The sequence below is a fragment of the Anomaloglossus baeobatrachus genome, chromosome 2 (assembly GCF_048569485.1).
Source record: "Anomaloglossus baeobatrachus isolate aAnoBae1 chromosome 2, aAnoBae1.hap1, whole genome shotgun sequence".
Lineage (NCBI taxonomy): Eukaryota > Metazoa > Chordata > Amphibia > Anura > Aromobatidae > Anomaloglossus > Anomaloglossus baeobatrachus.
The window spans coordinates 477,750,068-477,775,134 of NC_134354.1; the positions used below are offsets into that span (position 1 = coordinate 477,750,068).

Here is a 25,067-nt window from a genome sequence, read left to right on the forward strand (position 1 = left end):
GTGCGCCCGGGACAATAGCGCTGTGCGCGTGTGCCACACTATCTTCAGCTAGCTGAAGGAGTTAATGGTTTGGAAACGGTCGCGCCGGCCGCTGTTGTCAGTTTTAACTGCGGCGCGGCTGGGACTTGTGGTTCGCCGGGGACTTCCGCGCTCGCCGTGCATATTTGACGGCCGCGCTTACTACTACAGTCCCCGGCTTTTTCCGGCCTAGTTCGTTTCGTTCCCGCCCCCAGGCCTGCCAGTCAGAGTGGGGGCGGGACGCTGTGCAGAACGTCAGCGCCGAGGGCTGGAGTTTACTTTACATACTCCAGCCCTCACACTGAACACAGTGAGACGCTGGTTTCCCGCTCTTCGTCTGAGGCACGCCCACGGTCCGCCCCTCTTCACTGAACGCCGGCAGCCATTCCTGACGTGCTGTTTGAGCTGGAGAAGGGGAGACAAGTTATGGGAGACCCAGGCACGGGATTCTAGCGACCACACACCCGCTTTCAGCGGGCGGTAAGCGACACCTCTGGTGCCTACCCCACTTGTGCTGCAGTGTTCATTTGTATTTTTATGCTATACATTGCACTGTACTGGCGCTGGTAATTCTTCACTATATACCCTCTTGGATTGCTCTGAGACAACAGCATGTCGTCCGCAAAACCAAGGGTGCCAAGGCACAGGCTTTCTATGCTGCCTGTACCGCATGTGGGGCTACTCTACCGGCAGGTTCCACTGACCCCCATTGTGTGCAGTGCTCAGCCCCTGTGGCACTTGTTCGGCCGGGGCCTCTGCTAGAGGTGACCCAGGGAGAACCACCTGTGAATACTGTCCAGGTGACGGGGACAGAGTTTGCAGCTTTGCTGATAGATTATCCGTGACTATGACTAAAATCCTAGAAACTTTGCAGTCTAGACCAGTAACGCAGACCATGGGCACGGTTGAATCACTGTCCCCTGGTCCCCCTCATTTGGAACAGCTCCGGGCTCCGGAGGGGTCCCATGCATTCCAGGGTGACGGCTCTGACACGGACGACAGTCCCAGACAGCCTAAGAGAGCTCGCTATGAGCGGCCCCCTACATCATATCACTGGTCAGGCTCTCAGCAGGAGGATTCTCTGTGTGATGAGCCGGAAATAGCTGATCAGGATTCTGATCCCGAGATACTCCTGATGGTGACGCCATAGTGAACAATCTTATCGCGTCCATCAATAAAATGTTGGATATTTCTCCCCCAGCTCCTCAAGTGGAGGAGTCAGCTTCACAGGAGAAATTCCATTTCAGATTTCCCAAGCGGAAATTAAGTATTTTTCTGGACCATTCTGTCTTTAGAGAGTCAGTCCAGAAACACCACGCTTATCCAGATAAGCGTTTCTCCAAACGGCTTAAGGATACACGTTATCCCTTTCCTCCTGATGTGGTCAAGAGCTGGACCCAGTGTCCCAAGGTGGATCCCCCTATCTCCAGGCTTGCGGCTAGATCCATAGTTGCAGTGGAGGATGGGGCTGCACTTAAAGATGCCACTGACAGACAGATGGAGCTCTGGTTGAAATCCATCTATGAGGCTATCGGCGCGTCGTTTGCTCCTGCATTCGCAGCCGTATGGGCACTCCAAGCTATTTCAGCTGGTCTTGCACAGATTGACACGGTCACACGTACATCTGTTCCGCAGGTGGCATCCTTAACCTCTCAAATGTCTGCATTGGCGTCTTACGCGATTAATGCTGTCCTGGACTCTACGAGCCGTACGGCAGTGGCATCTGCTAACTCCGTGGTTTTACGCAAAGGGAATGGAAAGCAGATTCTGCTTCCAAAAAAAAAGGTTAACCAGTTTGCCATTTTCTGGTGACCGGCTGTTTGGTGAGCGCTTGGATGAAATCATAAAACAGTCCAAGGGTAAGGATTCATCCTTACCTCAGCCCAGACAAGACAAACCCCAACAGAGGATGGGACAGTCGGGGTTTCGGTCCTTTCGAGGTTCGGGCAGGTCCCAATTATCCTCGTCCAAAAGGACTCAAAAGGATCAGAGGAGTTCAGATTCTTGGCGGGCTCAGTCACGCCCAAAAAAGACAGCCGGAAGACCCGCTACCAAGGCGGCTTCCTCATGACTTCCGGTCTCCTCCCTCCGCATCCTCGGTCGGTGGCAGGCTCTCCCGCTTTGGCGACATTTGGCTGCCACAGGTCCAAGACCGTTGGGTGCGAGACATTCTGTCTCACGGGTACAGGATAGAGTTCAGTTCTCGTCCTCCACCTCGATTCTTCAGAACGTCTCCGCCTCCCGACCGAGCCGATGCTCTCCTGCAGGCGGTGTGCACTCTAAAGGCGGAAGGAGTGGTGATCCCTGTTCCTCTTCAAGAGCAAGGTCACGGTTTTTACTCCAATTTGTTTGTGGTACCAAAAAAGGACGGGTCTTTCCGTCCCGTTCGGGACCTAATGCTTCTCAACAACCACGTGGGAACCAGACGGTTCCGGATGGAATCCCTCCGATCCGTCATCGCCGCAATGTCTCAAGGAGATTTCCTAGCATCGATAGACAGCAAGGATGCTTATCTCCACGTGCCGATTGCTCCAGAGCATCAGCGTTTTCTACGCTTCGTTATAGGAGACGACCACCTTCAGTTCGTAGCCCTGCCTTTTGGTCTGGCGACAGCCCCACGGGTCTTCACCAAAGTCATGGCAGCTGTAGTTGCAGTCCTACACTCTCAGGGACACTCCGTGATCCCTTACTTAGACGATCTGCTGGTCGAGGCGCCTTCTCAAGAGGCATGCCAACACAGCCTGAACGTGGCGCTGGAGGCCCTCCAGGGTTTCGGGGGGATCATCAACTTTTCCAAGTCGAATCTAACCCCGACCCAGTCGATAACATATCTTGGCATGGAGTTTCATACTCTCTCAGCGGTAGTGAAGCTTCCGCTTGTCAAATAGCGTTCATTGCAGACAGGGGTGCAATCTCTCCTTTACGGTCAGTCACACCCCTTGAGACGCCTCATGCACTTCCTAGGGAAGATGGTGGCAGCAATAGGGGCACTCCCTTTCGCGCAGTTTCATCTGCGTCCACTACAATGGGACATTCTCCGCCAATGGGACGGGAGGTCGAGGTCCCTCGACAGCAACGTCTCTCTCTCTCAGGCGGCCAAGGATTCTCTTCGATGGTGGCTGCTTCCCACCTCATTGTCGAAAGGGAAATCCTTCCTACCCCCCTCCTGGGCGGTAGTGACGACAGATGCGAATCTGTCAGGGTGGGGAGCAGTCTTTCTCCACCACAGGGCTCAAGGTATGTGGACTCAGCAAGAGTCCACTCTTCAGATCAACGTTCTGGAGATCAGAGCACTGTATCTTGCTCTACAAGCCTTCCAGCAGTGGCTGGAAGGCAAGCAGATCCGTATTCAGTCGAACAACTCCACAGCGGTGGCATACATCAACCACCAAGGAGGAATTCGCAGTCGGCAAGCCTTCCAGGAAGTCCGGCGGATTCTGACGTGGTGGAAGACACGGCTTCCACCATATCCGCAGTTCACATCCCAGGCGTGGATAACTGGGAAGCAGACTTCCTCAGTCGCCAGGGTATGGACGCAGGGGAATGGTCTCTTCACCCGGACGTGTTTCAAGAGATCTGTCGCCGCTGGGGGATGCCGGACGTCCACCTAATGGCGTCTCGGCACAACAACAAGGTCCCAGTTTTCATGGCATGGTCTCACGATCACCGAGCTCTGGCGGCAGACGCCTTAGTTCAAGATTGGTCGCTGTTCCGGCTTCCTTATATGTTTCCACCTCTGGCTCTGTTGCCCAGAGTGCTGCGCAAGATCAGGTCCGACTGCCGCCGCGCCATCCTCGTCGCACCAGACTGGCCAAGGAGGTCGTGGTACCCGGATCTGTGGCACCTCGCGGTAGGCCAACCGTGGGCACTACCAGACCGACCAGACTTGCTGTCTCAAGGGCCATTTTTCCATCAGAATTCTGCGGCCCTGAACCTGACTGTGTGGCCATTGAGTCCTGGATCCTAGCGGGTTCAGGATTGTCTCAAGAGGTCATTGCCACCATGAGACAGGCCAGACAACCTACCTCCACCAAGATATACCACAGGACGTGGAAAATATTCTTGTCTTGGTGCTCTGCTCAGGGAGTCTCTCCCTGGCCATTTAGTTTGCCTACTTTTCTTTCCTTCCTGCAATCCGGGTTGGAAAAAGGTTTGTCGCTCAGCTCCCTCAAGGGGCAAGTCTCAGCGCTATCTGTATTTTTTCAGAAGCGCCTAGCACGACTTCCTCAGGGACGCACGTTCCTGCAAGGGGTCTGTCATATCGTCCCTCCTTACAAGCGGCCGTTAGAGCCCTGGGATCGGAACAGGGTTCTAATTGTTCTTCAGAAGCCGCCTTTCGAGCCTATGAGGGATGTTTCCCTTTCTCGCCTTTCACAGAAAGTGGCCTTTCTAGTAGCGGTCACGTCTCTCCGGAGAGTGTCCGAGCTAGCAGCGCTGTCATGCAAATCTCCCTTCCTGGTGATTCACCAGGACAAGGTGGTCTTGCGACCTATTCCGGAGTTTCTCCCTAAGGTGGTATCCCCGTTTCATCTTAATCAGGATATCTCCTTGCCTTCCTTGTGCCCTCATCCAGTTCATCAATGTGAAAAGGATTTGCATTGTTGGATCTCGTGAGAGCGCTCAGGATCTACATTTCCCGCACGGCGCCCCTGCACCGCTCGGATGCACTCTTTGTCCTTGTCGCTGGTCAGCGCAAAGGGTCGCAAGCTTCCAAATCCACCCTAGCTCGGTGGATCAAGGAACCAATTCTTGAAGCCTACCGTTCTGCTCGGCTTCCGGTTCCCTCAGGGCTGAAGGCCCATTCTACCAGAGCCGTGGGTGCGTCCTAGGCATTACGACACCAGGCTACGGCTCAGCAGGTGTGCCAGGCGACTACCTGGTCGAGTCTGCACACTTTTACCAAACACTATCAAGTGCATACCTACGCTTCGGCGGACGCCAGCCTAGGTAGACAAGTCCTTCAGGCGGCGACGGCCCACCTGTAGGGTAGGGCTGTTTTTACGGTCCTATCACGAGGGGTTATTATACCCACCCAGGGACTGCTTTTGGACGTCCCAATTGTCTGGGTCTCCCAATTAGGAGCGACAAAGAAGAAGGGAATTTTGTTTACTTACCGTAAATTCCTTTTCTTCTAGCTCCAATTGGGAGACCCAGCACCCGCCCTGTTTGCTTAGGGATTTTTGTTGGTTCGGGTACACATGTTGTTCATGTTGACTGGTTTCGGTTCTCCGATGTTCCTTCGGATTGAATTTGTTCTTAAACCGGTTATTGGCTTTCCTCCTTCTTGCTTTGGCACTAAAACTGAGGAACCCGTGATCCCACGGGGGGTGTATAGGCAGAAGGGGAGGGGCCTTACACTTTTAAGTGTAATGCTTTGTGTGGCCTCCGGAGGCAGTAGCTATACACCCAATTGTCTGGGTCTCCCAATTGGAGCTAGAAGAAAAGGAATTTACGGTAAGTAAACAAAATTCCCTTCATTTATGTAAAAATAAGCAAAGTACACATTTGCTATCGCCGCCTCCGGAGTGACCCCATCTGTAAAACGTCAGGGATCTGGCTATTTTCTGTGTCGAGACTCCTAACAGAGGCTCCACTGACCTTTTTTGATTTGCATACTTCTCAGGGGGCAATGCACCTAGGATTTCACTGTGTTGAGCGCCCTCGTTGGCTGCCGGCAGTGTTTTTTCTCTGGCTGGTCTCCCCAAGAACAGTGATTGTTTTGTCGGTCTGACACCTTCCGCACTCTGCCAATGTGACATGGTACCTGCAAACCATTCCAACTAAATCTGCACTCCAATGTGGCGCTCCTTCACTTTTGAGCTTTGTACTGAGCCCATATGTGATTGAAAACTACTTTTGAGGCAATTTGTGAACTCAGCAGAAATTGTATAACAAACTGTACCATTTGTTTTATCCTATTACCCCTTTTGAAAATTAAAAACTTGATCAAAGCAATGTTTTATTGGAAAGCATAAATGTATATTGTTATACAATTCTGTGAATCACCCGAGGGTGAACGAAGCTTACTATTTGCCCTAAATGAATTTCGTGAGCGGTGTAGTTTCCAAAAAGGAGTCACTTCTGGGGGTTACTGCTGTTTTGGCATGTCAGGGGCTTTTCGTATGTGACATGGCGTCCTCAATCTATTCCAGCTAAAATGGCGCTCTAAACGTCAAATGGCACTTCTTCCCTTCTGAGCCTTGCCATGTGCCTAAACAATAGTTTTCCCCATATTGTTCTAGCTCGGAGAAAATGTAGCATACGATTTGTTGTGCAATTTCTCCTGTTACCCTTGTAAATTTAAAAAATGCGGCTAAAGCTACATTTTTATGGGAATTTTTTTTTTTGTTTTTTATTTTCATAGTTTAAACTTTATATGATTCTGGGAAGCCCCCGGGGGTTCAAAGTGCTCAACAAAAATCAAGATAATTTCCTTGAGGGATGTAGCTTCCAAAATGGTGTCAATTGTGGGGGAGCTTCCACTGTTTAGGCACATTAGGAGCTCTGCAAACGCGATGTGGCGTCCGCTATCTATTCCAGACAATTTTGAACTTCAAAAGTCAAATGGCGTTCCTTCCCTTCCGAGCCCTACCGTGCACACAAACAGTATTTTTCCACATATGGGGTGTTGATGTACAAACTGTTTTTTTTTTTTTTCTCCTGTTAGTCTTGGGAAAATTAAAAATATGGGGCTAAAACAATATATTTGTGGAGGGAGAGAGAGTAAAAAAAGTAAAAAAAAAATGTATTCCACATTGTTTTAATTTGTGTGAAAAACTTAAAGGAAACCTGTCAGGTGCAATATGCATTCAGAACCACGAGCAGTTGTAGGTGCATATTGCTAATCCCTGCTGAACTGTCCCTGTATATACACTAGCATAGATAAAGAGATCTTTAGCATACAGTAAAAGATCTTTTAGAAAAACTGTTTCTAATGAGGCCAGTGACTAGTCCCCTGGGCGTTAGGTCCATTGGCTAGTCGCTTCCATTAGCATGTAAGTACGTCCCTGTGGGCGTGCTAACATGCTAATGAATACGCAGCGTCAGAGGATGATCTCACTCACCTCTCCGCCACCATTGCTTCCGACACTGGATTTCGGCTCAGTGCGCATGACCCTGGAGTTTCGGGCATGTACACTAGGAAGCCGGGTGTATGGGTCCTGGCTTCAAACGGAAGTAGTGCACATGACTGAAACTCCGGGATCATACACACGAAGCTGAAATCCAGCGTCAGACGCGATAGCGGTGGAGAGGTGAGTGAGATCATCCTCTGACACTGCACATTCATTAGCATGTTAGCACACCCTCAGGGACATACTTCCCCTGGCTAGTCTGCTCTATTACCATGTTAGTAACGCCCTTGGGACTAGTCCCCTCGCTCATTAGCATACGATAAAAGATCTTTAGAAATACTTTTTCTAAAGATCTCTTTATCTGTTAGTATATACAGGGACAGTTAGGCAGGGTTTAGCAATATGCAAATGGAACTGCTCGTGCATATTAGACCTGACAGGTTCACTTTAAAGGCTTAATAAACTTCCTGAATGTGGTTTTGAGCACTGTAACTATTTGACAGAAAATACCCAAAAGTGAAAACTGCACCCCTCAAAGTCACTTCAAATATGATGTGATCATTAAAAAAAAAAAAAAAAAAACAAATTTCATACTTCATACCAGAAAAACATGTTAAAAGAAAAGATGCTGATGTAAAGTAGACATGTGGTAGATGTTAGTTTGTAACAATTCTGTGTGCTATAACACTCTGGTTTAAAGGTAAAATGTTTTATTTATTTTTTTCATAAATAAATGCAAATATATGCATAGAGATGTGTGTGTCCGTGACGGGTGATACACTGCGAGACTCACGAGGCACTCGCAAGTGACACTGGCCTAAGACTGAGTTCGCATGTCCAGTAATCATCCGTTAGAACAGATCCAGCAGCAATCTATTGGCAAAAAAGTTCTACACAACTTTTTTTTGTAAATTTATAAAAAAAAAAAAAATTTTTCTTAGGATCCATGTTTTTTGTTGTTGTTGTTGTTGTTGTTGTTGTTGTTGTTTGTTTTTTTTTTTTTTAACATTGGAGACTATGAAAATTGGATCTGATTTCTATTTATCTTCCATTTGAACTGATCCAGTAAGCAAAAAAAATATTCTTTACAAATGAAACAAAAATTTAAAGCAAAATAGCAATCAGTTAACGGATCTGTTTTCCATAGGCTCTAATGTTAAATACCGTAAATGAATCCTGCATATATTAATATTTTCAAAACAGACAAAGGTGTTTGCACAACGTTTTACCAATGAATTGCTGCTGTGTCCATTTTAAGGGATGATTACTGGACATGTGAACTCAGCCCTACTTAGCAGCTTGCAGGTGATTGAGCAGCTGTGGGGGCATGGAGCTGGCGTCAGACACAGCCAGACTCCCCACAGAAAAGGCTAACGTGGCTTATTACCTTGTTTGCCCTTTCGATGGTTGTATGCACTGCTCTGAACATTTGCTTGTGAATACCAATTGGGAAGCGCTGATGAAGATTCCTTCTCCAGTGATCATGTGATTGCTAGGTATAGGGAGTAGGAGCTACTGCTTAAGAGCCTCTGCTTTGTCGGCAGGAGGCTGATTTTCCCTCTACCTGAGGTTAATATATCAGTTCCAGTTATAAGAGAAATCCACACTGAAATAAAGCATCTGTTAAGACCTTATGGGAGACTCAGTGTGCGTGTTGAGGATTCATAAATCTGGAGTCACATAGAGTGATACACAAAGTGATTGCAGACTTGTCATTTTAGACCGGACAACCCCTTTTAAGCTATGCTCAATCAAGCGGGCCTAAACAGTGCACGGTGCTGATGCTAATATCACTAATATACTAAATAATGATATAACTAATAACTAAAACATGAAAATGCTTTCTTGTATCATGTAAAACAATTACAAATGTAGTAGTAAAATATTAATGGGCAAGACACAAAATAATTTTTTGAATCAGAAATCCTTTCAAGATATATCACGTACCACAAGATGGCAGTAGAGGGCAGCAAACTCCCAAGCTAAGCATATACTCCTAGAGAAGTAAGCTCAACCGTACAGGAGATGCTAATTATGGCAATAGATCACCAAAATGTGAAACCTGTCCTCCTAGGGTGCCTCCCAAGATCAGTCACTGAGCCCTAAAGCTGGTGGGAGAAATTACTGATTATATGGTAAATCAGGTATATGTATCCAGTTGTCCCTGCATCTCTTCTCTGATTCCTGACTCTTGTATTGCATCTAGCCCATGTATTTTTCACCACTAAATTAGTAGTTATATGTTTAGAATGCTTATACAATGAAGTGTTAGATATAATTTTTTTCTTCTTTATTTGCTTTGCATTGGTTTATCGCTGTGATCTTGATAGTTGTGCTTGAAGGCTGATACATATAAGTTTTGGGTAGTTGTATGCCCAAACCTGGACCTCTGCCCCCATAGTATCTTTTATTTTAGTTACTGTATGTATGAACATATGCCTTTCCTATTCATAAACTGATGATGAAGCATTTGCTGTTTACCATTCCATAGTTTTATTGCTTTTCATACTTCATACATTTCATGCCGCTCATCATAAGAACCAGCTGTCAGTCAGTCATGGGGTTGGGTTTACAGCTGCCATTCTCCATACACAGAGCGGTGACTGAACACTGCCGGGAGGATTAAAGTTCTTTTCCTCCCAGCAGCGGGTTTCAGTGGGCAGGTTTCAAATACTATTAACCTGCAGGTTAACCCCAAATCTGCAGGTTAATAGCGTTTTTACAAATAACAGGTTCCCTATAAGGCCACGTGCACATCTTGTGTTTGGTGAGGGGTTTTTTTTTGGGGGGGGGAGGGTTTACCTCCATATTTGGAAGCCAAAACCAGTAGTGTGTTATAAATACAGAAGTGGTGCTCATGTTTCTATTAAGGCCCCTTTACACACTGCAACATCGTTAGCGATATCGCTGTAACGTCACCGGTTTTGTGATGTAATAGCGACCTCCACAACGACATTGCAGTGTGTGACACGCATCAGCGACCTGGCCCCTGCTGTGAGGTCGCTGATCGCTACAAATCCTCAAAAAATAGCTTTGGCACACCAGAAAAGAAGCTGGAACAGCTTCTGTGGTCAGTAACTCACGTTGTTTATTAATAAGGTATTTTTATGAAAAGAAAAAGTCCAACGTATCGACCCTTCAGGGGTCTTTCTCAAGGACAATAGTTCTATGAGGTACGTGTACACAATGTATTATCCACACGGGATGAATATCAGGCCGTGTTTATAGTATACCTTAGGAATAAACAAGAGAAGACAAAGAGAGGTTGGTGTATCACTGGACAGTGTCCAAGGTGGTCAGGTGGCTCAGAATAACATCCAATATGGATGAAGGAGTGTAGAACCTGAAGAGGTGAAGGTGAGTGGGGTCACCATATAAATAAGTGTATAGGTCCACCTGCTCCTATATACCGTCAGTCAATTGCAGCAGACTGCAAAGTTGCTAGAGGCCCAAGGGCTGAAGCAAGAGTTGCAGGGAGTCCTTATACACGGAAATAGTAGTGGGGATGGTCTGGCCCGATGGTATATGTGTAACAGGGTTAGATTCCTAAGTGAGGGAAGGGCTATGTTGAGCCTCTGTATAGGAATGAGGAAGGAAAGCCGGGCTCTGCCATGTCGTTGGCCAGATCTGCCTGTTTGACAGCTACCCAGCGACTTTCCAGTGATCCCGGCCAGGTCGGGATCGCTGGTGGGATTGTCCCACTCCCAGTGAGGTAGAAAAAAAACTCTTCAAGTACTCAGTGTGAACATGGCCTACAGAGTGCAGGAGGAGAATCTGTAATACTTAACATTAAATGCCTAAAATCATGCTTTTAACATGTATGTTTAATATAAAGACTAAAGCGGGCTTTACACACTGCGATATCGGTCCCAAAATCGCTAGTGTGGGTACCCGCCCCCATCTGTTGCGCGACACGGGCAAATCGCTGCTCGTACCGCACAACATCGCCTAAACCCGTCACACATACTTACCTGCCCGGCGACGTCGCTGTGACCGGCGAACCGCCTCCTTTCTAATGGGGCGGTCCGTGCGGCGTCACAGCGACGTCACTGAGCGGCCGCCCAATAGCAGCGGAGGGGCGGAGCTGAGCGGGACGTAACATCCCGCCACCTCCTTCCTTCCGCATAGCGGCCGGGAGGCAGGTAAGGAGAGCTTCCTCGTTCCTGCGGTGTCACACGGAGCGATGTGTGCTGCCGCAGGAACGAGGAACAACCTCGTTACTGCTGCAGAAACGATTTTTGAGAATGGACCCCCATGTCACTGATGAGCGATTTTGCACGTTTTTGCAACGATGCAAAATCGCTCATCGGTGTCACACGCAGCAACATCGCTAATGTGGCCAGATGTGCGTCACCAATTCCGTGACCCCAACGAGTTCACATTAGCGATGTCATAGCGTGTAAAGCCCCCTTAAGGGTCTAAAATAGTTGTCCAAAGTCGAGCGCCCTCTATATTTGTAGCAGAGATGTGTTTGGAGGGGGTTGTCTATGTCCACTACCTAAATTAGCCCCCTTCTCTATCGCAGATGATGCATCTTTGAAAGTAAAATCACATGAATTTGGTTTTTTTTTTCTTTAGGGGTCTACTTTAAGCCATCATTAAAGAACTAGAGTTATGGATAGAAGGTGTGATTGCCATACACGTAACATTATTTGTTGTATTCTCTTTTTCAGGTTTATTTCTAACAAGTACCTGGTGAAACATCAGGGACGGGATTATGATGTGGAGTGGGGCTATGCCTTTGATGTCCATCTGAATGCCTTCTACCCACTGTTGGTCATTCTGCATTTTATCCAGTTATTTTTTATCAAATGTAAGGAAATTGCTGCAATATGTGCATTTTCTATCTATTATATTGATGTTACACACACTTTCCCGAATGAAGAGATAATCATGCTGTGTAGAGCACATCAGTGATATCTCAGAAAAAAACAAATATATATACAGTATTTTCTTAATTTCTTTTTCTAATTGGATTTTCCAGGGGTAATAATACTGGCCTGTTAGTTCATGGATTATTTCCTTTATTTTGCAGATGTGATCCTGTCAGAATGGTTTGTTGGATATATTGTTGGGAACACATTCTGGTTGATTGCCATAGGTTATTACATCTACATAACATTCCTTGGCTATAGCGGTAAGTAACGGGCTGTTTTTTTGTTTTCCGCTGTGCCAATATTAAAGTGGTTGTTGTGTAGAATTCTCTTTTAGGTTGCATTTACACCTTCATGACAAAAACGATCCATGTGTCCGATCCTTGAGGCTCCGAGCATAGCCTTTTCTGATCCACTTTTGTGGGTTAGATTTAGCCATTTAGGTCTGTGCGGATCTATTAAAAGCAGAAGATCTTTTCACTTTTTCATCCATATTTCATCTTTTTTTGATCCATTGCTGAGTTTCAGTGGATAAAAAAAGAGAAAGATGTGACAGTTTACTAACAATTTTTTTTTAAAGGGATGAGAAATAAAAATGTAGGCAACAGTAAGGTAAAATAGACATGGGAGAAAAAAATGTTTTTTTTGTTGTTTTTTTTTATCTAAAAACTAAAACTGATGCGTTAATGTATATACACTGAGCTTTGCCATCTCCTCTCTTTTGTCCTGAGTTTGGCTGTTAGACAACTAGCTGCAGCAGAAGCCTCCCTGCTTTGCCATGTGTAGAGTAGGATAGAAATGATTGCTAGCCTCCACTACCTTTTCTTTGTCGCTCCATTGGGAGACCCAGACAATTGGGTGTATAGCTTCTGCCTCCGGAGGCCACACAAAGTATTACACTTTAAAAAGTGTAACCCCTCCCCTCTGCCTATACACCCTCCCGTGGACCACGGGCTCCTCAGTTTTATGCTTTGTGTGGAAGGAGGCACACATCCACTCATGCATTCTCATACTTAGTTATGTCGGTTGGAAGAAAAGAGGGCCCCCAGGGGCCCCCGGCATGTTCCCTTCTCACCCCACTATGTCGGCGGTGTTGTTAAGGTTGAGGTACCCATTGCGGGTACGGAGGCTGGAGCCACATGCCGTCTCCTTCACCATCCCTTATGCGGCTCTGGGAGAAGTGGGATCCAGAGCGGTCATCCATTTGCTGGGACCGTGCTCCATCCGCAGCCCCTGGTGGAACCTGCCAGACCGGAGCCTCTTCAACCTCAGGGACCGGGCCCTGCAACTTAAAGGTACTCTGTGTCCCCATAGGGGACTGTGCAGTGAGTGCACCTTCTTCCCGGAAGCCGCGGTAGTTGTGAAATTGAGGAGGCCGGTGGACTTCCGCGCCGACCGTGCCTGCTTGTCGGGCGCGGCTTCAAATTTAGTCCCTGGCTTCACCGCGGCCTAGTCGCGAAAATCCCGCCCCCGGGCCTGCCTGTCAGGGGTAAGGGCGGGATTACCGACATGACGTCGGATGTGAGGGCTGGAGCATCCTGCATGTCTTCCTCCCCCCTCACTGACCACTGTGGGGACCCCAGATTCCCGCTCTTTGCTGGCGCCGCCCTCGGCCCCACTCCTCCCCTGAGAGCTCCGGCGGCCATTTTCTGGCATTCTGCCGGTGGATGCTTCTCAGTGAAGCAGCTCTGCAGCTCCGGGGGATCCACGACAGGGAATCTGGAGGACACACTCCGCTCGTTAGCGGTCGGTAAGCCACACCAGTCACCCGGTGCTGGTCCCCCTAGGGTGCCGGGTGGTCCCCCTAGGGTGCCGGAATAGATATATATAGAGATATATATATAGATATATATATATATTTATTATATATATATATATATCTGTTCGGTCAGGCTGTATACCCTTTTCCCATATACCCTCAGTGGTCACTCTCCTAGGACACAACAGCATGTCGTCCACAAGGAGCAAAGCTACTAAGGCACAGGTTTTTTTCGCGGCCTGTACCTCTTGTGGGGCTATGTTACCTGCGGGTTCCACCTACCCTCACTGTGAGCAATGCTCGACCCCTGCCTCGCTTGCTCAGCCGGAGCCTCGGGCACTGGTGGGCCCCTCGGCTCATGTAGACCCCCCTGCTCCCCCTGAGAAGGCTGCAGGGACAGAGTCACCGGTGTTGGCCTCTTTTGCTGAGAAACTCTCTCAGTCACTTTCCCAATCCATTGCACTGTCTATGGACAAATGGTCTTCTAAACTCCTTGAGGCATTGCAGTCCAGACCGGACCTTCCACAGGCCCCGGCCCCTGTTAGCTTGTCTCCTCCAGGCCCCTCTCGGTCCGCGCCGCAGCGCGCTCCCAGGTTGGCCCCTAGGTCTCAGGCGGAGGACTCCTGGCCGGACCGCAGTCCCAGGCCGGCTAAGCGGTCTCGCTGGGACTCTTCCCCGACTTCCTCACGCTGCTCGGGATCCCAGCTTGAGGACTCTCAGGAAGACGAGGCGGACGTAGGAGCTCAGGGCTCTGACCCTGACTTCGCCCTTAACCTTGATACACCTGAGGGGGACGCCTTAGTAAATGATCTTATCTCGTCCATCAACCAGGTGTTGGATCTCTCACCTCCGCCTCCTCCTGTAGAGGAGTCGGCGTCTCAGCAGGAGAAACACCAGTTTCGGTTCCCCAAACGTACGCGCAATACGTTTTTTGATCACTCTAACTTCAGGGATGCTGTCCAGAAGCCCAGAGCGGTCCCGGACAAGCGCTTTGCTAAACGTCACACTGACACGCGTTACCCCTTTCCATCTGAAGTCGTTAAGGGTTGGGCTCACTCTCTCAAGGTGGATCCTCCAGTCTCCAGATTGGCTGCTAGGTCCGTTGTGTCTGTTGCAGATGGCTCATCCCTGAAGGATGCCACTGACAGACAGATAGAGCTCTTGGTGAAGTCCATCTATGAGGCCACGGGCGCGTCTTTCGCCCCAGCCTTTGCAGCCGTGTGGGCTCTCCAAGCAATCTCGGCTTGTCTGACTGAGATTAATGCTGTCACACGGAATTCTGCTCCGCATGTTTCATCTTTGACCTCTCAGGCATCAGCCTTTTCGTCCTACGCCATGAACGCCATCCTGGACTCCACTAGCCGTACGGCTGTAGCATCTGCTAACTCCGTGGCAGTCCGCAGGGCCATGTGGCTGCGCGAATGGAAAGCAGACTCGGCTTCCAAGAGGTTCTTAACTGGTTTGCCTTTTTCTGGCGACCGTTTGTTTGGCGAAGGATTGGATGAGATTATTAAGGAATCCAAAGGAAAGGACTCCTCCTTACCCCAGTCCAAACCTAAGAGACCTCAGCAGAGAAAAATCCAATCAAGGTTTCGGTCCTTTCTTCCCTCCGCCAAGCCCCAATCCTCTTCGTCCAACAGGCCGGAGAAAGGCCAGAGGATCTCCTATGCGTGGCGGTCCAAGTCACGCCCCCAAAAGGCCGCAGGAGGCACTGCCTCCAAGACGGCCTCCTCATGACTCTCGGCCTCCCCTAGCCGCATCCTCGGTCGGTGGCAGGCTCTCCCGCTTTGGCGACGCCTGGTGGCCACATGTTCAAGACCGATGGGTGAGAGACATTCTGTCTCATGGTTACAGGATAGAGTTCAGCTCTCGTCCTGCGGTTCGTTTCTTCAGAACCTCTCCGCCCCCCGCTCAGGCCGACACACTTTTTCAGGCAGTGGACGCTCTAAAGATAGGAGTTGTGATCCCCGTTCCCCTTCAGGAACGTGGTCGCGGATTTTACTCCAACTTGTTCGTGGTGCCAAAAAAGGACGGGTCATTCCGTCCCGTTCTGGACCTCAAGCTACTCAACAAACATGTGAGAACCAGACGGTTTCGGATGGAATCTCTCCGCTCGGTCATCGCCTCGATGTCACAAGGAGACTTCCTAGCATCGATCGATATCAAGGATGCTTATCTCCATGTACCGATCGCACCCGAACATCAACGTTTCCTGCGTTTCGCCATCGGGGGCGAACACCTTCAGTTCGTGGCATTGCCTTTCGGCCTGGCGACAGCCCCACGGGTTTTCACCAAAGTCATGGCATCCGTCGTGGCGGTCCTGCACTCTCAGGGCCACTCGGTGATCCCCCTACTTGGACGATCTCCTAGTCAGGGCCCCTTCTCGGGTGGCGTGTCAACAAAGCCTTATCGTCGCTCTGGCGACTCTCCAGCGGTTCGGGTGGATCATCAACTTCCCGAAATCCAAGTTGACACCGACCCAATCACTGACTTACCTCGGGATGGAGTTTCATACCCAGCAAGCGTTAGTCAAGCTACCGAGCGACAAACAGCTTTCTCTGCAGGCAGGGGTGCAATCACTTCTTCGGAGTCAGTCACACCCCTTAAGGCGCCTCATGCACTTCCTGGGGAAGATGGTGGCAGCTATAGAGGCAGTGCCGTTCGCGCAATTCCATCTACGGCCACTCCAATGGGACATTCTCCGCAAATGGGACAAGAGTGCGGCTTCTCTCGACAAGAACGTCTCTTTCCCTTGCAACCAAAACATCACTTCAGTGGTGGCTCCTACCCACATCTCTGTCGCGGGGAAAATCCTTCCTACCCCCAACCTGGGCTGTGGTCACCACGGACGCGAGCCTGTCAGGTTGGGGAGCGGTTTTTCTCCACCACAGGGCTCAAGGAACCTGGACTCCGATAGAATCGTCCCTTCAGATCAATATCCTGGAGATAAGGGCAGTATATCTAGCCCTATTGGCTTTCCATCGGTGGCTGGAGGGCAGGCAGATCCGTATCCAGTCGGACAACGCCACTGCCGTCGCCTACATCAACCACCAAGGCGGCACTCGCAGTCGTCAAGCCTTCCAGGAAGTCCGACGGATTCTGCAGTGGGTGGAAGCCACAGGCTCCACCATCTCCGCAGTTCACATCCCGGGCGTAGAAAACTGGGAAGCAGATTTTCTCAGTCGTCAGGGCATGGACGCGGGGGAATGGTCTCTGCACCCAGACGTGTTTCGAGAGATCTGTCGCCGCTGGGGAACGCCGGACGTCGATCTCATGGCGTCACGGCACAACAACAAGGTCCCGGCCTTCATGGCACGGTTTCAGGATCACAGAGCTCTGGCGGCGGACGCGTTAGTCCAGGATTGGTCGCAGTTTCGACTGCCTTATGTGTTTCCCCCTCTGGCGATGCTGCCCAGAGTACTACGCAAGATCAGGTCCGACTGCCGTCGCGCCATTCTCGTCGCTCCAGACTGGCCGAGGCGGTCGTGGTATCCGGATCTGTGGCATCTCACGGTGGGTCAACCGTGGGCACTTCCAGACAGCCCAGACTTGCTGTCACAAGGCCCATTTTTCTATCTGAATTCTGTGGCCCTCAACCTGACTGTGTGGCCATTGAGTCCTGGCTCCTAGCGTCTTCAGGGTTATCTCAGGATGTCATTGCCACCATGAGACAAGCCAGGAAGCCAACGTCCGCCAAGATCTATTACAGGTCTTGGCAAATCTTCCTATCATGGTGCGCTGTTAACGGTTTTCCTCCATGGCCGTTTGCCTTACCCACTTTTCTTTCATTCCTTCAATCTGGAATGGACAAGGGTTTGTCCCTCGGCTCTCTCAAGGGCCAAGTATCGGCGCTCTCCGTGTTTTTTCAAAAGCGTCTAGCCAGGCTTCCGCAGGTCCGCACGTTCCTGCAGGGGGTTTGCCACATGGTCCCACCTTACAAACGTCCGCTGGAACCCTGGGATCTTAACAGGGTTCTGTCGGCTCTTCAAAAACCACCTTTCGAGCCGCTGAGGGATGTCTCTCTCTCACGTCTTTTGCAGAAGGTGGCCTTCCTAGTGGCAGTCACATCACTTCGGAGAGTGTCTGAGCTCGCAGCGCTGTCATGCAAAGCCCCCTTCCTGGTTTTTCACCAGGATAAGGTGGTTCTGCGTCCTGTCCTGGAATTTCTCCCTAAGGTGGTATCCCCTTTTCATCTAAATCAGGATATCTCCTTGCCTTCCTTTTGCCCTAATCCAATTCACCAGTGTGAAAAGGATTTGCACTCTTTGGATCTAGTGAGAGCACTCCGGTTCTACGTGTCTCGCACGGCGCCCCTGCGCCGTTCAGATGCGCTCTTTGTCCTTGTCGCTGGCCAGCGTAAGGGCTCTCAGGCCTTCAAGTCAACCTTGGCTCGGTGGATCAAGGAACCGATTCTCGAGGCCTACAGTTTTTCCGGGCTTCCGCTCCCTTCAGGGCTGAAAGCCCATTCTACCAGAGCCGTGGGTGCGTCCTGGGCATTGCGGCACCGGGCTACGGCTCAGCAGGTGTGTCAGGCAGCTACGTGGTCTAGTCTGCACACTTTCACGAAACACTATCAAGTGCATACCTATGCTTTGGCAGACGCCAGTCTAGGTAGGCGAGTCCTTCAGGCGGCGGTTGCCCACCTGTAAGAGGGGGCCGTTTTCGGCTCTTTTTATCGAGGTATTCTTTTACCCACCCAGGGACTGCTCTTGGACGTCCCAATTGTCTGGGTCTCCCAATGGAGCGACAAAGAAAAAGGGAATTTTGTTTACTTACCGTAAATTCCTTTTCTTCTAGCTCCTATTGGGAGACCCAGCACCCGCCCCTGTGCCCTTCGGGCTAGTTGTTCTTTTGTGTACACATGTTGTTCATGTTGAATTGTTCTTTTGGTTCATGGTCTTCAGTTCTCCGAACATCCTTCGGATTGAATTTACCCTAGACCAATTTATACGTTTTCTCCTTCCTGCTTTTGCACCAAAACTGAGGAGCCCGTGGTCCAAGGGAGGGTGTATAGGCAGAGGGGAGGGGTTACACTTTTTAAAGTGTAATACTTTGTGTGGCCTCCAGAGGCAGAAGCTATACACCCAATTGTCTGGGTCTCCCAATAGGAGCTAGAAGAAAAGGAATTTACGGTAAGTAAACAAAATTCCCTTTTTTGGCTTCAGCCAGCCAATAGTCAAAGATGGTAATGATCAGACAGGCATATTTGACTGCGCGCTCCTGTGTTCTCTGAGACATTTGCTGCCAGACTCCCCCGGCAATAGCTTATGTCCCCAACGAACAAAAGGACTGACCATTAAAATTCCAATGGTGGTATCCTCTCTCCCATAATATCGTCTGTCAGTGAACCAACTTACACTTTTAGATCAGGAGTTAACAACCTGTGGCCTGAGGACTACATGCGGCCCTCGATGCCTTTCTGTGCAGCCCTAAGCGTTTTGGCATAGATTTGTCTGGTGGCCGCTCATATTTTCCATGTTATAGATTAGAGGAGTGTCTGTTAGCACCAAAGGGCCCGTAGACAAAGAGTAGTTCAGTATATAAATCTGTAAAAATGACTACAAAGAACAAAATGTGATACAAATAATTATTCTTTTAGTATTAGTTAGTGTTAAAACCAATTAAAAATAGTTGTCATATTAACAAAAATCAATGGGGGAGTACACGTAATTATTGTTCATACATGGTAATAAAGCTCATATATCACGGGCACCACTGTTGATAAATATGCTGGATATGTTAATGCATACGTAAGAACCTCTTCAATGGTACTTAAGTTATTCAAATAAAATATAGATGCATACATGCAAATTATTGATAATTATATAGTCTATGTGGAAAAAACTATAGGCGCTAAATGCGTACATATATAAAACCCCATACAAAGGATGCAAGAAATACAAGGATGTACAGTATGTGCCACAAGGCTAGCTTAGTAATAAAGTCACTACATGTTTGACATCATATTGGGCACCGAAAACTCAGACAGCGTAGATACAGCACAAGATAATTACTAGAGTAACACAGGGATTGTACTCACCTAGGTATGCTCCCATAGGGTATGATCCTTAGGGCAGATATATAATCTGAAAATGATGACGTGCATTTGTATTCAGCCTCCCCTGTCACTACTTTATCGAACCATCTTTTGCTGCAATTACTGCTGCAACTCTTTTGGGGTACGTCTCTGCCAGCTTTGCACATCCAGAGGCTGAAAATTTTTGCCCATTCTTCTTTGCAAATGGCTCTGGAGAGCATCTGTGAAAAGCAATTTTTCAACAATTATCACAGATTCTCAATAGGATTTAGGTCTGGACTTTGAGTGGGCCATTCAAACACATTAAGGCAATAGGAAAAAAGACAATAGTCCTGCATAACCTCTTTAATCCATACAGCATAGCCCAGGTTTGCAAAAGAGCATAATGCCCTCAACTTGAATATGAATATATATACAGTGGTACCTCGCTTAATGAGTAACCCAGTTAGCGAGTATTTCGCTTAACGAGCAAAGCTTGCTGTAAATTTGTAACTCAGTTTACGAGCAAGCTTTGCTGTATGAGCAAAATACTCACCACACACACTTCCGGTTCCGTACATCCACCACGTGTTAACCCGCTCGTGCAGTCTACACAAGCACACACAAACACGCGCACACACATATTATGCCTACCTTACCTTCCGTTCCATCGCCGGCCTCATGGTTCTTGTAGTTCGCCGGTACAGGATGTGTGTTGGCAACCATCGCGACGAGGAAAGAGCTTCCGCTGTCAGACGCTACTCAAAGGCAGCGTGCTGGCCAATCAGAGGCAAGCGGCTCCTGCCTTTTGACGTCAGTGCTCTGGCAGTGGAAGTTCCTCCCTCTTCGTGATGGTTACCCAATACACAGCCTGTACCGGCGAACTGCAAGTTCCAGGAGGCCGGCAATGGAACGGAAGGTAAGGTGAGCATTATGTATCTATGTATGTATGTATGTATGTACCGTATTTTTCGGACTATAAGACGCCACCTTGTTTTAGAGGAGGAAAAAATAGAAAAAAATAAAATTAAAGTAAAAGAATGTGGTCATGACACACTGTTATTTTACTGCTGACAGTGTTACTGAGGTAATAATATCCCCAAATTCTGTCCTCATATCCTCCATTCTGGGTACCTTCCAGGTATATATGGCCCCCATCGTGGAATATGTATGTTCCCCATCATTGTGTGTGATTCTCCAATCTGGATTGTGTGTGTGTGTGTGTGTGTATAGTTATAGTTATAGTGTGTGTGTGTGTATATAATGTGTGTGTGTGTCTGTGTGTATATAGTTACACATAGTGTGTGTGCGCGTGTATGTGTTTGTGTGTAAGGATATATATATATATATATATATATATATATATATATATATATATATATATATATATATATATATATATATATATATATATATATATATATATATATATATATATATATTCCAACCCCATCCAGGTGTACAGTAATGCCTTTATATACTATACTAATTTATTGCCTTACTTTTACTGATGTGATGCTCACCATGCTTCAGTTTGGTCCTGGCATTACAAACAAAGTCTCCCATATCTCAAGGACCTGCAGCGATGTAATGAAGAGGCAGGGCACTGTGCTGCTCTGTGCTGCTCTGGCCCACTCCTCTGCATTACATCACTGTAGGTCCTTGTCAGCTACGGGAGACTGTTTCTAGAGCAGAGGCAGGAGCAAAGTGAAAGTAATGTGAGCCCTCAGCAGACTGCGGCTGTGCTGTGAAGGTATGCCGTGCTCTGGCCCGGACACTGCAGTGATCTGCACTTCCCCCCCCGGGCCATACATGCGTGCAGCGGCCCCCTGCTCCTGCCTCCTACACAGCGGACACACAGTCTCCCCAGCCTCTGCAGGAAGCTGGGGGCTGGAGCTCCCACGTGTGACCGCTGTTTACATTAAACAAGTATTCATTAGCTGCTCCTCACACCCGCTTCTAGTCACTGACTGCAGAGAGAGGTGGGCAGGGAGCAGCTAATGAATATTCACTGACTTTAAGCAGCGGGCACATGTGGTTTCTCCAGCAGCCGGCATCCTGCAGCAGCGACGCTCCCTGCCTACTGTGATCCCTATGTATAGAATGGCACAACAGGGGACCAGGATGGGACATTTAACAAATTGTGGAAGGAATTGTCTGCATTGCAATGATTTCCTATGGGAAATCTTGCTTTGCTGAACGAGTAACTTGGTTATCGTTAACCAAGGTTCCACTGTAATCTATTATGGTTGAGGGTATTCTGCATAGATAGATTATGTAAAGTGAAAGACCATTGCTTATTGTGAGAATTGCCCTATAAGTACACTTTTCTGTTTTCTCTCCTCAGCGTTGCCGTTTTTGAAAAACACCGTTGTGCTTCTTTATCCATTTGCAGCTTTGATATTGCTATATGTCTTGTCATTGGCTCTGGGATGGAACTTCACGGCCATGCTCTGCGCTTTCTACAAGTACAGGGTGAAGTGAAGATCGTGCGGCTTTATTGTGAATTTTGTACAAATTGTATATAGCTGCCTTTTTTTCTGTGTGTTAGAAAATAGTTAAAGTCCTTCTTTTAAAAAAAAAAAACAAGTTTTCTCTTTTCTTTGTAGAAAAGGTATTAAAGTATTTTAATTTTTTTTACACATAGGACCTTGGATCTTTAGAAATGAATCAACTCAGATGGCTGCACCATTTGTCGTTCAAGAGGACCTTTCCCTGAATTTTTAAATTTAAAGGGGTATCCCGCAAGATCCTATTCCAATATGTAATAATAACAATGTTTGCAAATGCCTCCAATTAGAAATATAGTATAGTTCTTCTGATTTGCTTTGCTGCTTACCTCATCTGCCGGGCATTGACGGTATCCATGTTTACATCTATTCATATAGTGATAGTTAGCCCTGGTTACGACCACAAGCAACTACCTAAGCTGTAATGCCCTATATATGAGGTAAGAGACATGGCTATATCAGGAGAACTATACTAAATTTTTAATTGGAGGTATTATTATTATTATTATTATTTTTTATAATAATAATAATATTACACCTACTACATATTGACATAGAATCTTGGAGATTGGAATATCCCTTTTAATCAGAGTATCTAATCCAATTTCTTCTGTTTAACTAATTCTGGAACAGTTTGGGGGGGTTGTTTGTTTTGTGTCCCTCTGTTCCAACGTTCTGTTCCCTGTTAAAGAAAGAGAAGATACACAATTAGATAGTTGAAGTTAATTTTTTTTTTATTTTATTTGCTAGGGGCAGCAGATATTAGAGGAGGTACTCCGCTAAGAATTAAGTAAAAGGTTCACTGTAACCACAAATGCTGCAGCCCTTTGAGGTTATTACTTTCTGATGATCCAAAGTCCTTCATGTAAAAATCACAGTTTAAATAAAGGGGACCTTTCACTGGATTTTTTTATTTTTAAGTTATTGATGCACAGCTCATGAGATGCACCCACATCAACATACAATCCATCTATGATCCTTTATACTGTATGTCACAGATGTTTTACACTGGTTTGTATATATCATAACTCTTCTTGCGATTAATTTCAAAATATAAAACAATGAAGATGGACAAAATGCAGATTTTTTTATATATATATATTTTTATAGATATTGATTGATAATTTATTTATATATATATATATATATATATATATATAATTATTATTTTTTTTTTTTCAAATTAAAGAAATTGTAAGGTACATATATGGTGCGTAGACACAGCTCTGTTAGGCCTCATTCAGATGGCTTTGTTGCACATACGTGCTGTATCTGGTTATGGTTTTTTTTTTTCTGTTTATGGATACAACATGTACCCATCATAACCTATAATGCTATTGACATATTCATGGGTTTTGGTTTTTTTTTCGTTTCTTATGGACTGCGTGTCTATGCAAAATTGCAAACAAAACTTGTGGTGTGGGGGGGCTTTTTGTTTATTTTTTTTAAACCAGTATCACAGATGAAAAGGGCTAGTACAAGACTATGGGCCTGTGAACAATAAATATAGCACATGGAATGGATGTAAGTGCAGTCCATGTGCTGTACGTGTTTAACATAGCAAATTATAGGAGAAGCTTTGTCTTTTATTGATCCATCCTTGAAAAACAGATGACACTGATGGTAAAAACGGACATAAGGACAGTACACTGATGACAAACTGATCCAAAACACGGGTGATATTGGCACCAATTTTTCCACGTATGTTTCAGTACGTGTGAATAAGGCCTTATTATTATTATTAGTCTCGTTAAAAGGTAGCTAGAATCAGAAACTGCCCTATTGCTTTAAATAAGGGGGGGTTGTATTTATTTCATTCAGTGTGTGTTTTTTTCCATATCACAATCTGTATTTAATAAATAAATATATTATACACACACACAATTTTTTTACATAATTATACTTTTTTTTTAATCCTTTTGTTTCAATTTTCACACTTGCCATAAGGATTTTTTTTTTAGAAAGCAACACATGTATACTGGAGATCAAAATTAGAGAACAAGACACAATTTCCTAAATGTTAAGGTCATTGTGTAGTCCTGTGTGATTATATCCTAACATGAGTAATCCAGCAGTATTTTAAGCTTATTTCATAAATTGAGTTTATTGTAAAGCACATAAAATGTAAATGAGATAACTGAAAAAGAACACTGGTCAAAATTATAGAACACTTTCGGATACCTGCAAGTTATTGGTGTTAATTTGGCATCTGGTGCTAATTTCCTGACAAACCCTATCTAAATGGCTGCCTAACTTTCCAGTTTGGAAAAATGGTGTGCCATTCCAAAGCGACGGACACCCTGGCAGCAGGATGTCCAGATTAAGGCGAAAGGGGTGACTCTATCAGCCATAGCAAGAGAAGTTAGTCATTCCAAGTCTGTGATTTCGAGAATAATGCATCTTTACAACATCACAAACTCTTTCAAGTCCCCCAAGGAGGCTGTTAACCCGCAAAAGACAAATGCAAGAGAGAACAGGATAATGGGGAGAATCTGCATGGGTAATCGTTTCAACACTGTAGCTGGAATTGCTTGCCAGATCAGCAGTGAACAGGGTAAGGATCTGTCGTGTCATGACGTTTAAGAGCATTTGGACTGAAAGCCCACTCTGCAGTGACCAAACCTTTCATTAGCAGAAAGAATCAAATGGCTAGACTCCTTTGGTGAGGAGCATGTTGTGTGGACAGAGGAGAAGTGGTCCACAGTTTATTTTAGTGATGAAAGCAAGTTTAATTTGTGGATCTGATAGTAATAATTATGTTCGCTAATAGTGATGGGCAAATCCCCCGATGTTCATGTTTGGGAGACTCGCCCAAAC

The 25,067-nt window shown here is 46.9% G+C and overlaps 1 protein-coding gene across 1 annotated transcript in view; it reads left to right on the plus strand.

The window, feature by feature from the left end:
* UNC50 (unc-50 inner nuclear membrane RNA binding protein) overlaps positions 1–23,354 on the plus strand; it is a 34,215-nt gene extending 10,861 nt beyond the window's left edge. The window contains exons 5-7 of the mRNA XM_075336396.1: positions 11,765–11,904; positions 12,127–12,228; positions 22,088–23,354. Coding sequence (XP_075192511.1) covers positions 11,765–11,904; positions 12,127–12,228; positions 22,088–22,224 — 379 coding nt within the window. The 3' untranslated portion in view covers positions 22,225–23,354. The remainder of the gene's footprint in view (positions 1–11,764; positions 11,905–12,126; positions 12,229–22,087) is intronic.
* The last annotated feature ends 1,713 nt before the right edge of the window (positions 23,355–25,067 follow it).